Source organism: Aspergillus viridinutans, assembly GCF_018404265.1.
Source record: "Aspergillus viridinutans IFM 47045 DNA, scaffold_7, whole genome shotgun sequence".
NCBI lineage: Eukaryota > Fungi > Ascomycota > Eurotiomycetes > Eurotiales > Aspergillaceae > Aspergillus > Aspergillus viridinutans.
In genome coordinates, this window is record NW_025091223.1 from 796,536 (window position 1) to 810,979 (window position 14,444).

At 50.8% G+C, this 14,444-nt stretch overlaps 4 protein-coding genes across 4 annotated transcripts; 2 read left to right on the plus strand and 2 right to left on the minus strand.

Annotated features, from left to right (window-relative positions):
- Positions 1–320: 320 nt before the first annotated feature.
- Positions 321–2,873, minus strand: Aspvir_008755 (TFIIH/NER complex ATP-dependent 5'-3' DNA helicase subunit RAD3; the record flags this gene model as incomplete). Its single annotated transcript, XM_043271918.1, has 4 exons — positions 321–2,114; positions 2,164–2,280; positions 2,330–2,786; positions 2,857–2,873. The coding sequence occupies 4 exons, from the start codon at positions 2,871–2,873 to the stop codon at positions 321–323; spliced, it is 2,385 nt and encodes a 794-aa protein (XP_043127853.1).
- Positions 2,874–3,252: 379 nt separating this feature from the next.
- On the plus strand, positions 3,253–10,058 carry Aspvir_008756 (uncharacterized protein; the record flags this gene model as incomplete). The annotated part of the gene is made up of 10 exons (XM_043271919.1): positions 3,253–3,552; positions 3,609–4,002; positions 4,053–5,781; positions 5,836–6,680; positions 6,733–7,149; positions 7,205–7,578; positions 7,635–7,934; positions 7,992–8,472; positions 8,693–9,073; positions 9,139–10,058. The coding sequence occupies 10 exons, from the start codon at positions 3,253–3,255 to the stop codon at positions 10,056–10,058; spliced, it is 6,141 nt and encodes a 2,046-aa protein (XP_043127854.1).
- A 1,262-nt stretch (positions 10,059–11,320) lies between these two features.
- Positions 11,321–12,831, plus strand: Aspvir_008757 (SUN domain-containing protein; the record flags this gene model as incomplete). The annotated part of the gene is made up of 3 exons (XM_043271920.1): positions 11,321–11,662; positions 11,725–11,957; positions 12,009–12,831. The coding sequence occupies 3 exons, from the start codon at positions 11,321–11,323 to the stop codon at positions 12,829–12,831; spliced, it is 1,398 nt and encodes a 465-aa protein (XP_043127855.1).
- A 679-nt stretch (positions 12,832–13,510) lies between these two features.
- Positions 13,511–14,426, minus strand: Aspvir_008758 (SDR family oxidoreductase; the record flags this gene model as incomplete). The annotated part of the gene is made up of 2 exons (XM_043271921.1): positions 13,511–13,896; positions 13,949–14,426. The coding sequence occupies 2 exons, from the start codon at positions 14,424–14,426 to the stop codon at positions 13,511–13,513; spliced, it is 864 nt and encodes a 287-aa protein (XP_043127856.1).
- Between the last annotated feature and the right edge of the window lie 18 nt (positions 14,427–14,444).

Here is a 14,444-nt window from a genome sequence, read left to right on the forward strand (position 1 = left end):
GTCTTTTGTATGGTTGATGTGTCCTACGATTCGGAGTTTGTCTCAGCGGTATCCAAGAAAAGTCTTGTTCCTTTTCCGATAGCATTTACACCGTGAGCAGATGAATAGATCAATTGATTTACTATATCAAGCTCTTGAAAGGATCAAGTCAATGACGCGCAGTTCCAATTCTAGCAGAAGGACCTAATGTACTTCAGGAAAGTATACACCGAAAACCCTGTGGTATCATAAACCAGTATCCCATATATACAAAAAATCCGCTTCAAAAGTCACAAGAGTTGCTTTTGGCAGAAGAAATTGATGTATGCGCCCAAACCGTTTTACTGTGCATCCAACATCATGAGGTCTTCATCTATATCGTCATCAAATTCGTCTGCAGCGGTAGCAACACCATTATGAGTGCCGTTCGTGGCCTGTCCATTGGCGACCGCTTCTCTGCGCACTCTTTCTTCCTCCAGCATCTGCTTTTCGCGATGCCGTTCTATGTCGGCCAAGCTCCATGTAGAAATTCCTTCTTGGTCCTTGGCCTTGAATGGCTGGGCCATTGTACGCAAGAAGTTCTTCGCAGTAGCCACAGCCATATCCGTACTCAGATTTGTTTCACTTTCTAGCATGGCCTGACTGATCCACTTGGGTAATTGGTTCCTTTTTTTCTGGAATCGACGATCTGCTAGAACCATGATGCCGTAGTCATCCTTGCCACGCAAGACACGACCCAGGCACTGCGCTGCGTGTCTCATAGCGTCGAACGATAAGAAATCATTCTCCCGGATTCGATAATTCTCGCGCAGGAACTCAAGGCGGGCTTTCAAGATCCGAGATTCCGTGTACTGGAAGGGAACTCCAATACATAATACCGCACGACCGTAATGGTGGTCAAAATCGATACCTTCGGAGACCTTTCCTCGAGCGACACAAAACAAGATGGCACCACGCCCATTGCAGCATGCTGTCCGGTAGGTCTCCAAGGCGAGCGATGATTCCTGAGAATCAGGAGTCTCAACGAGGATCAATTTATAGCTCCATATTGAGTCTAGGATACCCATTCCTTGCCACATGCTGATGATCGACTCCATGTATAGATAAGATGGAAAGAAGACAACAATACCATCAGGTGTGATCCGTGAGAATTCCAAGACGATGTTCCCGTAGTTGCGCACGACGCCAGGATCGTTTCGGATCTGGAATGAAGACGAAATCTGGGCCTGGTCTGAGCCTCGCGTCACGATCATAGGCAGGAAAGACCGGCGTGCAAGCGTCATAGTATACGACTCTTGCAGTACAGTGGGGAAGCCGAGCATCTTCGGATACATCTCGAGCGGTGAGAGGGTTCCAGAAGTGATGATGACGGAGCTGAACCGATCGAAGACGGGCTTGATCGCAATAGCGGCGTCCAAACAAGTGAAGTGTAGTACTGGATTAGGTACCGTGGCTGTTTCCGACTCGAATGGTTCAAGAATCAACAGGAACCCTTTATCATATGTCGCGACTAAGGTCGCGAACGTTGCAACTTCTTGTAACGGTTGATAATCCTCTATGTTAATGAGCTCTAGTGTTCGCACTAGCGAAGTAAGGCGTTCGGCGCAGAAACGTAGAGGCTTTCGCTCGATGAAAGTAAGGTCTTTGACGTGTGTCAAGAATGACGGTGGTGTTTCGGATATAGTATGGGTGACTTTCATTCGTGTCTTGAGGTATTCTATGAAGCGCTTGAGGAAGGCAACAAAGTGCTCTGCCCGTCGTATATTGCCTGGCACAGCTTCCTTGAGCAAGTCATCCGGTAAAACCGGATTCGCGATGAACTGGTCTTCTTCTCTGGCTTGTTCCGCTTCTCTCAAACCTTCCACAAGCTTTGAATATTCGTTTTGTAGTTTCTCTGCGTCCGAACTCTTCATTTCGGAGATTTTTCGCTCCAAATTGTTCGCGCCCCGTGTGGCTTTCCGTAACGAGTCTTCGGTGATATCGATGCTCAGCGCTTCGATACATACGTTGTCGATGTTGTGTGCTTCATCGAATACTACTATACAGTCCTTAGAAAGCTCTCGCGACACTCTCTCTGCGATTTTAGGGTCAAGGAGGTAATGATAGGAATAGATAATGACGTTGCAAAAAGGCATCTGAACCTGTGTTAGCACACACCGACAAGGACTTCAAGCGTTATATTACCATGCGCCGTGCGGAAAAGTAAGGACATTGCTTGTGTTCTTCTCCGTATTTCAGAAGCCCATCTAAAGTGAAGACGCCGGGAGGAACGAGGTTATGCGGTTCGAGGAGGTCGAGGTTCTAAAGAGTCAGAAGTTCCTACCACAACTTTCAGAACAAGAGCGCATACCTCATGATAGATGCATAGCTCGACATCTTCGCCTCTCTCCTTCTTTTCTTTGACGAAACCGGCCGTCAAACTTCTGCACCTCGCGTCCACGACGGTGCCACTTTTCTCTCGTTTCACCGACGGATGCAGGCACAGGTTTTTTCGACTGGTGAGACCTAAGGCTCGAAAATCTTCCGTGTATCCCAACTGCTGAGTGCGAAACTTCATCAGCTCCTTCAACTCAGCCAGCGCCTTTTCAATCTCGGACATTGTTCGAGAGCAGTAGATGAGCTTCCTGTGCTCGGGGTAATGCTGCTGATATGCTACGATCAACGACAGTAGTGAAACGGTCTTTCCAGTTCCAGACGGCATCTCCAGAACGCAGTGACCCCCGGCGTCGAGGGTCTTTTTAAGATCGCACATGTAGGCATACTGTTCGGGGTATATACGAGGATAAGGGAACAGGACGGGGAGATCACTAATGGACGATAAGGTCTGTTAGAGGAGCTTCTTCCTTCTATTGACTGATTTAACATCTGAAGACTTACTCAATCATGAATTTCATTGTGAGAGTAGAGCGCCACCGTGGTGCTGCTGCCTTAGAGAAACGAGCTGTCTTTCTTTCATGAAAGACAGAGGCATAGTTAGACCGAATCTGACCTTTCCTCTTTAGGCGATCGATGACACAAGCTCACGTGATCTCCTTATCGGGAGCCCGATCATCACGCCGCTTTTTGATATGGCAGTCATAGTGATCAGTGACGTTTGCTAGGGCAATTTGGAGATGAAGCGAAGAATTTGTTCTGGACTTGGATGATTCTCTAATTGCGGCTCATCGACTATCTAGCCACGAATACCCACGTCCATTCACTCATTTATCCCTTATTTTACTCTCGTTTTTCATTCCTTGCGCTGTTCTATTACTCCGCTACCCCCACATTACTATGAGCAAAAAGTTCAAATCGCAGGCCTCAAGCAGCCGTGCTGCTGCCAGTACATATGGATCTTTTGGTGGATTTTCCAGTTCCTTCTCGAGTTCAGGAAGACCTCCTTCCTCTCTCACATATGTGACCGCGCCGCCAGATCTGTCGCGAATTGCGGATGCGAAACTGGCCATTTCTTTCAAGAACTTTCTGAAGAAGGATGAAGTTACGAGAATAAAAGCATTAGATGAGATTAAAGATTATGTATCGACTGTCGAAAGTCGTGGTGCTACTCTTGACGACGGGTTCTTGGATGCTTGGGTATGTCTACAAGCTTATCTTGCAGACAGGAATTTGACGTTGATTGTATTTCGCAGATCAAAATCTACCCACGGGCCTCGATTGACCTTTCCCGTAGAGTGAGGCAGACGGCTCATTCAGTTCAAGGATCCATTGCCTGCGTTGTTGGCAAGAGGATAGCCCCATATTTGCCTAAGGTAATTGGGGCATGGCTTGCAGGCTTCTACGATAATGACCGACCGGTGCATCGGGCTGCCCTAGAGTCGTTCATGCTGGTGTTCACAACCGAAGAGAAAAGAAATGGAGTATGGAAAGTCTATCAGAGCTCAATTCTCGACTTTGTAGATGATGTTATTCTGCAACAAACTCCTCAAACACTGAGTGATGAAAGGACAGTGAAACCTGATGATGCGGAGGCAAAGTATGCTCGCGTAGTAGGAACAGCACTCCTACTATTGAATCGCGTCATAGGTGTGTGTGTATCGTTTCCCAAAGTCGCTCGCTCGTTCTAACTTCATTAGCAAATTCGACTCACGAAGACCTCCAAAAGGATCTGACCGCAGTGGAGAATCTCCTGAATAGCAAATCGATGTGGTCCCTCTGCTTTCATGACGATCCGTTTGTTCGCAGGTCCGTCTATGTCTTGCTTAGATCTGCAGTAGCCAAAGAGCCCGAGGAGCTGGATTGGAGGATCATCAGTGCAGCTCTGATTGGCAAATCCTTGTCCATCAATCAATTGGGGTCAGCCTCCGATCTCTCTGAATCTTTGCTGGAAGTAACTTCAGCACGACCACAATTGTGGACGGAAGACTACTCCGGGAAGGCTACGTCTTCCAAGAGACTCCTGCAATATATCCAAAAGGGCTCTCAGGGAGGTGTGGGCTCCTTCTGGTCAAATCTTCGCCAACTACTGCAGATTATACCTGCAGAAGTGCTGGTGAAAACTGATCCGCAGGCATCTTCTGACGGCATGATTGGGCTATCGAGTGCGACTTTGTTAACGGAGGCGTTTCAACTTGGATTGAATTCAAGAGAAGAGCCTCGGCAAAATCAGGCTATGGGCTGGAAGTCTTACATTGAGACAGGGGTTTGGCTAGCGAGTTCACTATCCGAGAGCGATAGGGACACTTTTCTGCGCACAAGGCTATCTCCTCTAGTCATTCAACACGTCAGAGCGGAGCAGAATGCGCCGCAATGGGCCCTCCCGAATCAAAATGCTGTAGCTCTCTGCACAGAGTATACTGTCGCATTAGCTAAAAGCCATTATGACAGCGAATTCCAGCGGCTGTGGACCGATTTAGCCGATGGTCTGCTCGAATCCGTCAGACTATCCGCTCCAGAGCAGTCAAAGGAGTTCAGATCGTCGCAAGATGCGGTATGTGCGCAGGCTGGACGACTCTTTGCTCTGGAGGCTTCAGTGCTTGCAAGTGTAGCCGATACAGAGGCGAAAGCTTCCGTGTCCAGCGTTCTTGAGAAGACAAACTTGCCACTTCTGGACAATTGCTTGCAAGTATTGCGCTCTCGGAATGGCAAGCCATATGCAGCAGCAGCAGTCGTTGAAGAGATGATCCGCAACGCTGCAGATATTGCGCAGAAATCTCGAGAATTGGCGGAATTTGTTCAGAATGATGCTCCCGATTTGTTGTCCTCGCCATCGGCTGATCGCCTCATATCAGTCATCTTGTCCTGTCGTTCTTGGGAGGGATTCGGCTCTAGCTTTGAGAAAGTGGTCGAGCGAGTGGCGGAATCCGAACCGGAGCAATCAAACACACATGCTGTCCAGAAGCTGCTTTCAACTCTCGATTTCAAAGAAGTGCATGACAAAACAGGTCTTGAATCATTGATCAAACGGGCTTTGGACCAAGCTTGCAGAGGTAGCCGATTTCACTGGCCAATCATAATCGCGGCACTTCAGAACCAAACATCACACGGCGAACTAACGGACTTGATCTTCTTGTTTATCGTTGATTCATTGTCTGAGCCAACCAAGGTTTTTGAAGCGCTGCATGGGCTCTCTCAGATTGCAAAATCTGTCCCGGATGCGCTGAGCAAATTCCAGGCCGGAGCTCACGGATCGAAATTAGCAGGAAAGCTTCTGTTTCTGGCAGAAACTTCTGACGAGGAAGTGACCAGTCTTGCAGAGTCACTGCTAACAAAATTCAAAGAGATCGGGGTCGGGGAGACGAGTGCTAAATCGAGTTTTGAGATTTTGCAGTACAATTTCGATCACGTTGATGAGGAATCACTTTCGTAAGTTCTGAGCCGAGGAGAGAAGGATATCCGGTCAAACTAACATCTTTCAAGGATTGGATCTCTGTTAAGCATAGCAGAAGACTTACTTCATGCTGCTGACCCGGAGGCCCGGGCCTCCATCGCTAAAGACATCTTGCCCTCTCGTCAAAGGTGGGAGACAGCCTTGCGCCCGTTCCTGGAGCTTCCACCTCGCCCATCGACAGCTATCACAAGCCCAATTGGCGGGACTGTTTATCTAGTAAACCCTGAGGTATCAGATACACTTAAGGAGCAGTACCGCACTATTCCCCGTGACTCCAGTGGTTGTTCGGCCGCGTTCCGACTCGCATACTTCACAATTCGAGTTCTTTCATCATTCGATATAACGGGCAGTCTGTCGGCAGACGAGCAAGAGACACTATTTCACTACATACCCTTGGCTGTACAGCTGATTGATGACGATCTGAGCATTGAAAATTGCAATGGTATTACTGGATTAATGCACTCAGACCAACGAGAAGAATACTTGGAGATTGTTTACGATGGCCGCAGAGTGATCAACAAGTGGACGCGCTCAGACGGTCGTTCACCTGGAAGAGATGAGACAATCGCCTCAACGATCTTGTCCTTCTGGCAGAACAGACTCGAAGCTTTGAACAATACCTCTCCGACGGACTATCGTATTGGAGAAGCCTTTGTCAGACTGATGAACAGCATCGACTCCGCTAACAAGAATAAATCCACAGAGGAGATCACCAAATTGTGCAGGGAAGTGCGAAGCTCGAACGCCATTCGATCGGCATCCTGGGTCGCCGTCTTACGGGAATCCATCCTAATGAATCCGACGGGCAACCGGCTGTGCAATGAACTGGTTGCAGACTCTACGGGCTTGAAGCCCCAAGATGAGAAGAAGGAAGGTAAGTTGCTACTAGGATCATCCCTTTGGTGACTGTACTGATGCGTGTCAAGGTCTCCGAAAACTATCTTTGCTTAATCTTCTTCTTGCGGGAGAAACAAACGTGGCATCAACCATTCCGACTCAGCGTCTAGTCTTCCTTGTCAAGCATCTCATACAATGTCTCCAGTCCGAGAACTTGCCGCTCAATATTAGAGCCGAGATCATGCATACCCTGACCTTTGTCCTTCCTTGTCTGAATGAGATCTATGGATCGCATTGGGAGGACTGCATGGAAGCTCTCAGCACGGTTTGGCGCGAAACTAGCGGGGGCGATGAAGCTCTTCCCTTACTCCTTGCTTCCTTCAGACTCTTTGCAAGCCTGAGGTCAATCGTTGCTGAAGAAGATAGCAATGATGATGTCAAAGACGCCTGGTCAGAACGGAAGACGGTCCTTTTCAACGGCTTAGCCTCAACCCTTACAAAATTCGGTGAGCTAGAACGCATCCCTCACATTGAGATGTGCAACGGACTGACTATTAAAAGACTACACCATTGCTTTCCATCAGCCCCGGGATGTTACCGTTGAATTGCTATGCCGCTTGATCAAGGTGATGCCTGTTGAGAGCCTCGAAGATGCGAGTAAGATGTTCCATCTCTTGACAGCTGACAGCCGAGTTGTCCAACGTGCAGCTTTTACTCTCCTGCATCGTTATATTCCATCAGTGCAGGAGCAGGTCTCATTTGATGTGGCACTATCCAAGTCTGTGGTCAGAATTCCTGATGAGCTCATGTCTTTGCTACTTGAAGCGCCCACGACAGAATCAATCACTCTTGCGGAGGGCGATGACAAGATTTGGACTGGCATAAGATCATATTTGCTGAGCTGGAAAGTCGTATTTGACCACTTTGTCAACGCGGTATGTGTCGACACGTCGAGTACAGAAACAAGCTGTGGCTAATTTTCATACAATAGTCTCTCCCGGTTCAGGAGCAATATGTTGCAAGCATCAAGGACAACGATAGCCTCGGGCCATTGTTAGAGTTCATGTTTGATTTCCTTCAGCAATCCCACAATAAACTGGTGGATGCTTCCAAGTTTGACATTCGCTCCTTCGAACCTGATCAGTCCGAGTCTCAAGAGAAAGAGATCCAATGGCTTTTGGTTCACTTGTACTTTTTGTGTTTGAAGCACCTTGGCAATATGACGAAGAACTGGTGGCTGGACACGAAGAAGCGCATAAAAGGGCCTGTTGAGACGTGGACAGAGAGATTTGTAAGTCTTTTTTGGATCTACTTTGCCTCGAAATAGCGTTACTGACGACTATCTGAGATCTCGCCTTTGATCATCGAAGACTCACTCAAAGGGGTGGACGAGTGGATGGCCACACAGGATCCCAACGAAGAGCGCGCTCTTTCAGTGAAGATTTCTCCCAAGACTGCGGAGATCATCGCCAGTATCCCTGTTGATGAAGAGTCGCCTCCTGTGGCGCTGTCGATCTCCCTTCCTCCAGCATATCCACTGCAGCCTGCCCTCGTCGTGGGGCGCAGCCGAGTGCTGGTCGACGAGAGGAAGTGGAAAAGCTGGCTGCTCACCATTCAGGGTGTGATCATGTTCTCCCACGGCAATCTTGTGGACGGACTGATGGCCTTCCGCAAGAACGTGCAGGGCGCCTTGAAAGGCCAGAGCGAATGTGCCATCTGTTACTCGGTGATCTCGACGGACATGCAGACTCCGAATAAGCGATGCGCCACTTGCAAGAACACCTTCCACTCGGTGTGTCTCTTCCGCTGGTTCAAGAGCAGCAACCAAAGTACCTGCCCTCTGTGCCGCAACAACTTTGTATATGTATAGATAGAATGGTGGGTTCTTAGGTAGACGGCGTTGCGCGTTGGTCTAGACAGGTGGACGGTCGAAACCATGTAAATAAAACGTGTTGGATAGCTATTCTATCCTTTACTCCTCCATTGGTTCTGTCAGTTTCAAATCGATCTTCGAAATAGTCAAGTAGATAACGTTCGTGGATCGTGCAGTGGGTCGTGGATCCAATCCAGTGTGGCGGGGACCGAACAACCCCGCCAATATCATCATCACCGCCCAGAGCTTCCCCCCTTCGCGTCGTAAAGATCTCTCCGATATGTCAGCTTCCCAGATACCCAATCTGAAAACACTCCGTCGTGGTGGAGGCCGGGGGCGTCTTAGAGGCCGTGGAGGGTTTGGCACAGGCGCAGCAGGCGAAGAAAAACATGGATCACGGGGAATAGCAGCCCAGGACCGTGTCGTACAAGGGACAGACAATGACGCCAGCGTCTCCCGGTTGAGCGCGGTGGAAATTGGGTATCTTGAGGATCCTTTTGCGAGGGCATTAACGCCTCCCGGGTCCGAAACAAGAAGACTTCCCATAATTAACAGAGGTAAACCCTTCTACAACGCAGTCATTGTACCTTGCTGCAGAACCTAACCTGAAGCCGTACAACAGGCACCTACGTCCGCACCACCGCCATCGATCGACTCGTTGCGCAATTCTTGGAACGCCCTTCAAAGGCGAAAAAGCAGATCATCTCACTAGGCGCAGGATCTGACACGCGCATCTTCCGGTTGCTTTCCTCTCGACCGTCGGCCTCGACTCCGAACCTGATCTATCACGAAATCGACTTCTCCGCCAACACCGCTGCAAAGATCAAGTTCATCCGCGCAGCACCGCTCTTACAACGGACACTGGGAATTGGGAATGCTCAAAATGTATCCATCTCCGACTCCGGCGACGCATTGCACTCGCCGACATATCACCTCCACCCTGTTGATCTCCGAACACTCTCAGCATCAGCGTCAGCAAACACTTTGCAAAGCCCATCATCACCCAATCCGACGGAGAAGGATCAACCACCCTGTCCGCTGCCGGATGTCGACCCAACACTCCCCACGTTACTCATCTCGGAATGCTGCCTTGTGTACCTCTCACCGCGCGAAGCGATCGATGTGGTCGAATACTTCACCAATACCCTTTTCCCGGCAGCGGTGCCATTGGGCTTAATTCTCTACGAGCCCATCCGACCAGACGACGCCTTTGGACGGACCATGGTCGCCAACCTCGCGACGCGCGGGATCCAGCTGCAGACACTGCATGAGTATGCGTCGCTCGAGGCTCAGCGGAGACGGTTACGGGAGCATGGGCTTGATAGCGGGCAAGCGGCGGCGGACATTGATTTCATCTGGGAGCGGTGGGTGACTGAGGCGGAGAAGGAGCGGGTTGCCGGGCTGGAGATGCTCGATGAGGTCGAGGAGTGGCAGTTGCTTGCGCGGCACTATTGCGTTGCGTGGGGATGGAGAAGCGGGGCGGGGGAGGATACGGGGGTGTTTGATGGATGGAAGGAGATTGAGGGACAGACTGGAGAGTGATTCTCATTCTCATTCTACATTAGGTGTCTGTGCCTAAGCTCTGGAAGCTGTTGCATCACTCCACAGCCTCGTTAGCGTGCTGTAGCACACTTACCTAGGATGCAGCGACCTGGAATATACCACCAAACAGGCTCAAATCAGTAACCACTACTTTCTAAAAAGCTCGAGAGTACTCGTTCGAGGTGTTATTCTTTGATAGTATCCAGGTAGCACAAAAAGCGAAACTGCCTTACGGAGACATCGCAGACGTTCACTCGTAAAGTCGGGGGTAGGTAGGTAGTTGATGTGCAGAAGCCTACTATCCGATTGGCCCCCTTTTCGCAAACCGCACCAGCAGAAAAGTTTGGTTGGAGAGAAAAACTTGAATAATGTCAATTAAGTTTAATGGTGCCTGTTAGTAAATCTGTCAATGCACCTGCTGATCACTGAGCTTGACAAGTCTAGGCCTTGCAAAAGGAAAATCCCTACTCCTGTTAGACTAGGTGACATCGGAGAGAGTAAACTGTCCAGGTATTGAATTGATCAAGCTGCGTGGTAGATGTGAGAGCGACCAAGGTACGGTTAAATAAATAGCTGTACTTTGTAATAGCCAGACGGGAGTATCTACGGTGTACTCCATACAGCGATAGCAGCAGCGTTCGTGGGATCAGGATCAGAATCATGCTAAGGACAGACCCTGTAGCCTCAGGGACGCACGGCTTCTGATTGGCTGCTAGCAATGTACTCAGGTCCTCGGCTAACTCCACTGGGCCTAGTGGGGCATGAACCACCGGGGCAGGACAGCTTGTGATTGGGTTGCAGGATCAGCCATCAGCCCGAATAGGCATAGATTTTAAATAGCCTCGAGAGTATCCCAATCGGGAAGTCCGTTGCTTCATCGATGGGTCGTACCACGACTCATTCGCTGCTTGCGACTTGCTAGCGTAGCGCCAACGGAGTCATCTCCGACTCATGGGGTCTGGAGTCGGCGCGAAAATGGGCCAATAGCCTAGTCCACAGTAGTGCTCGTGTTAAGGCTTAGGGCTGGTCCCTTTTCCTCGCTCGCGTTGATTCCCCGTTTTCCCTCCTTTCTCTATCCATCCCGCTCTCTCCTTATCCGGTGGTGGTTCCCTTCCTTTTCGCTCTTCGGAGTAGTCGCTCGTTATATTGCTATTTTACTGACCCTAGTCTTTCGTTTCCGGAGTGTGGAGTTCGACTTCAATTGGACTTCGATCCGCAACATCACCTTGATAACGGAGAGATACAGGAACAACGTCGTCAGGATGAGATTCGACATGGTTTCCGGCGCATCTGCGCTGCTATGGTTCGTCGCCAGCGTCGAGGCATCCAAGCATGCGCATCTACACCATTTGAGACATGAGCACGGCGCCATCCACTCCGTTGCTGAAGTGGGAGCGCCATTGGAGAAGAGAGGAGGGAAGTGCAAGTTCCCCTCCGATGCCGGTTTAGTCGCTGTGACTCCGAATATGAAGAACGCCGGGTGGGCGATGAGTCCCGATCAGGCCTGCGAGCCTGGCAACTACTGCCCGTACGCTTGTCCTCCCGGCCAGGTGTCGATGCAGTGGGATCCCGAAGCGACCTCGTATTCGTACCCCGTATCCATGGTGAGTTTTGCAACGGTGGCTCCATGCCGACAGGAAGATTCTGACAGTGCTCCGTGTGCTAGAATGGCGGTCTCTATTGCGACAAGGACGGTCAGATCAAGAAGCCATTCCCCAACAAGCCGTATTGCCAGGACGGCACGGGCGCCCTGGGCGCGAAGAATAAGTGCAGCAAGCACGTTGCGTTCTGCCAGACTGTGCTGCCTGGAAATGAGGCCATGTTGATTCCCACGCTGGTCGAGGAAGTGGCTACACTTGCCGTGCCTGACCTCAGCTACTGGTGTGAAACCGCCGCTCAGTAAGTTCATGTCGGCTATAAATCGCTCTATTTCGTATTGACCGTTGCCAGCTTCTATATCAACCCTCCTGGCTATGACACTGAGACCGCGTGTGTCTGGGGTACTTCTGCCAGCCCCCTCGGTAACTGGTCGCCTTATGTCGCTGGCGCAAACACCGACGGTAATGGCAACACGTTCGTGAAGATCGGATGGAACCCCATCTATCTGGAGCCCACCACGCCCTTCCGCGACGTCGTCCCAGAGTTTGGTGTCGAGATCGAGTGCGAGGGCAGCGGTTGCAACGGCCTTCCATGCAGGATCGACCCCGAGGTGAACGCGGTCAACGAGATGATCGGTAGCTCCTCCGTTGGAGCCGGAGGCGCCACCTTCTGTGTGGTGACGGTCCCCAAGGGCGAAAAGGCCAACGTTGTCGTCTTTGAAAAGTCCGGCAGCGGCGATTCCCACACCAAAACGGCGGCACCCTCCACAACCTCTCAGCCCTGCTCGACCACCACAACCACCTCGTCCAGCATAACATCCTCCAGCACGTCGACTCCTGCTTCGTCACCCTCCCCAGAAACCCCTGAAACAGACTCGAGCTTGAGCGCCTCCGTCACGCCCTCTGCCAGCGACGACCCTACCCCATCGGCCAAGGCGTCCAGCGCCGGCCAGCCTTCGGAATCAGGGGCATTCTCGTACACGTACAAGCCCCATGTGTTCGTCGAGCAGTCAGTCTCAGTAGAGGCCATGGCAGCCGAAACGGCTGGTTCCTCACAAGCCACGGCCACTCCCAGCTCTACTTCCAAGGACAAGGAGGGCAGCGCCGCCGATGTTGCTGTCTCCGTGCTGACTCTGGGCATGGGCGCCGTGGCGGCGATCATGATCAACCTGTAGTGAGCTGCAGGTGCCTCCTATTGCCGTCACCAGCTCCAGCTTAGCCGTGGACTATCTCTTCGGTGCCTCGATCTTTATAATTCTTTTTCGTTTCTTCGGGATACCCTGGTCCTATTGAACCCATACCATACTATACTATACCATTCTTGACGACTGATGTTATCTGTATATTGACGACCTTTGACCTGCCTATATTATATATTCTTCACTTTGTCTGCTCATCAGCAGTTTTTCTTTTGACTTGGGGATTTGGAATGCATGATCTGCTATGCTGTTGCTGATTCTGAGATTTGATAGTGAGCTGATATCCGATTTTGATAATGTCTATTATTCGCTAGTTCATGATAGGCTGGAGCAATGTGACGCTTGCATATATCCATGTTATTACTTCTCCAAGGTAGCTTCTAGTCTAGGAGACTGACGATGGGTGGATACAAAACGAGCTGAAACACAAGTCAAATGTGTTTGAGTACCATGTCGGAATTTAAGGCATCTTCATAGCTGTCATTCTTTAGATGTCATAGCTCATTCTTCGGGATTTGCACCCTGCATACTTAATGTCTCTTAACCGCCGCATACTAGCTAGAGTCTGAGGTCAGAATACCCGGGACCTAATCACTATACACCAAAGGCTGCTTAGCTTAGAGACAGTAATATATTGTGCTATCCGAATAGACGTTCATTTATCTACATCAACGCTGTTGGTCACGGAACCAAACACCTCCAAGGCGTGGCCGAGATACTCCTGCACTCCCTTGAGACGAGGAGTCATGTCGGTTCCCAAAGGCAGTAATTTCTCTGTCTCGTGGCCCTCTCCCACACCCTCGCCAACAACCACTTGGTAAAGGGCCTGCATGGCCTTGTCCTTGTCACCGTTGAACTTGATCTTCCCGCTCACAAGAAGGCCCTGCACCTGCTCGGTGAAGGTGCCCTTGTAGTCTTCAGGTAGAGGAGTCTTGCCCAGGACGACCGAGTTAGGCATGTTGGTGTTGAACGTCCCCAGCACGACGGTCAGGGTGCGGATGTTGAACGGCGCAACCTCTTTGGCGAGGATTTTGGTGATAGCTATTGCAGTTAGGTATTTGCCCTTGGGAACGTTTTAAGAAAAGATGCATACCATCCAAGCCAGCCTTAGCACCCGCATAGACGCCCATCGTGGGAATCCCATCGAGCGAGGCCCCGCTGCTCATGTTCACAATCACGCCGGACCGGCGCTGGCGCATATGAGGCAGAACCGCGCGAATCAGACGCAGCGGGCCAAAGTACATGGTCTCCATCAGCGAGCGTGTCTCTTCCTCAGTCATGGTCTCGATGGGCGCGTAGATGGAGTAGCCGGCGTTGTTGACCAGGACATCGATCTGCTCGCCGCCCTTCTCGAGCTCCGTGATCACCTCGCCGCTCTGGGCGCTGTCGACATCCAGCTGGACCCATTTGCCCCCTTTGCTTTCAATCTCAGCAACCAGCTCCGGGGCGCGGGAAGGGTTGCGCGAGGTGGCAATGACCTTGTGGCCGCCGGCCAGGGCCGCGCGTGTGAGGGAGAGACCAAAGCCAGAGGAGCAGCCGGTGATGAGCCAGGTGAGCTTTTTGGACGCCATGATGAAGATGTTGCTGTC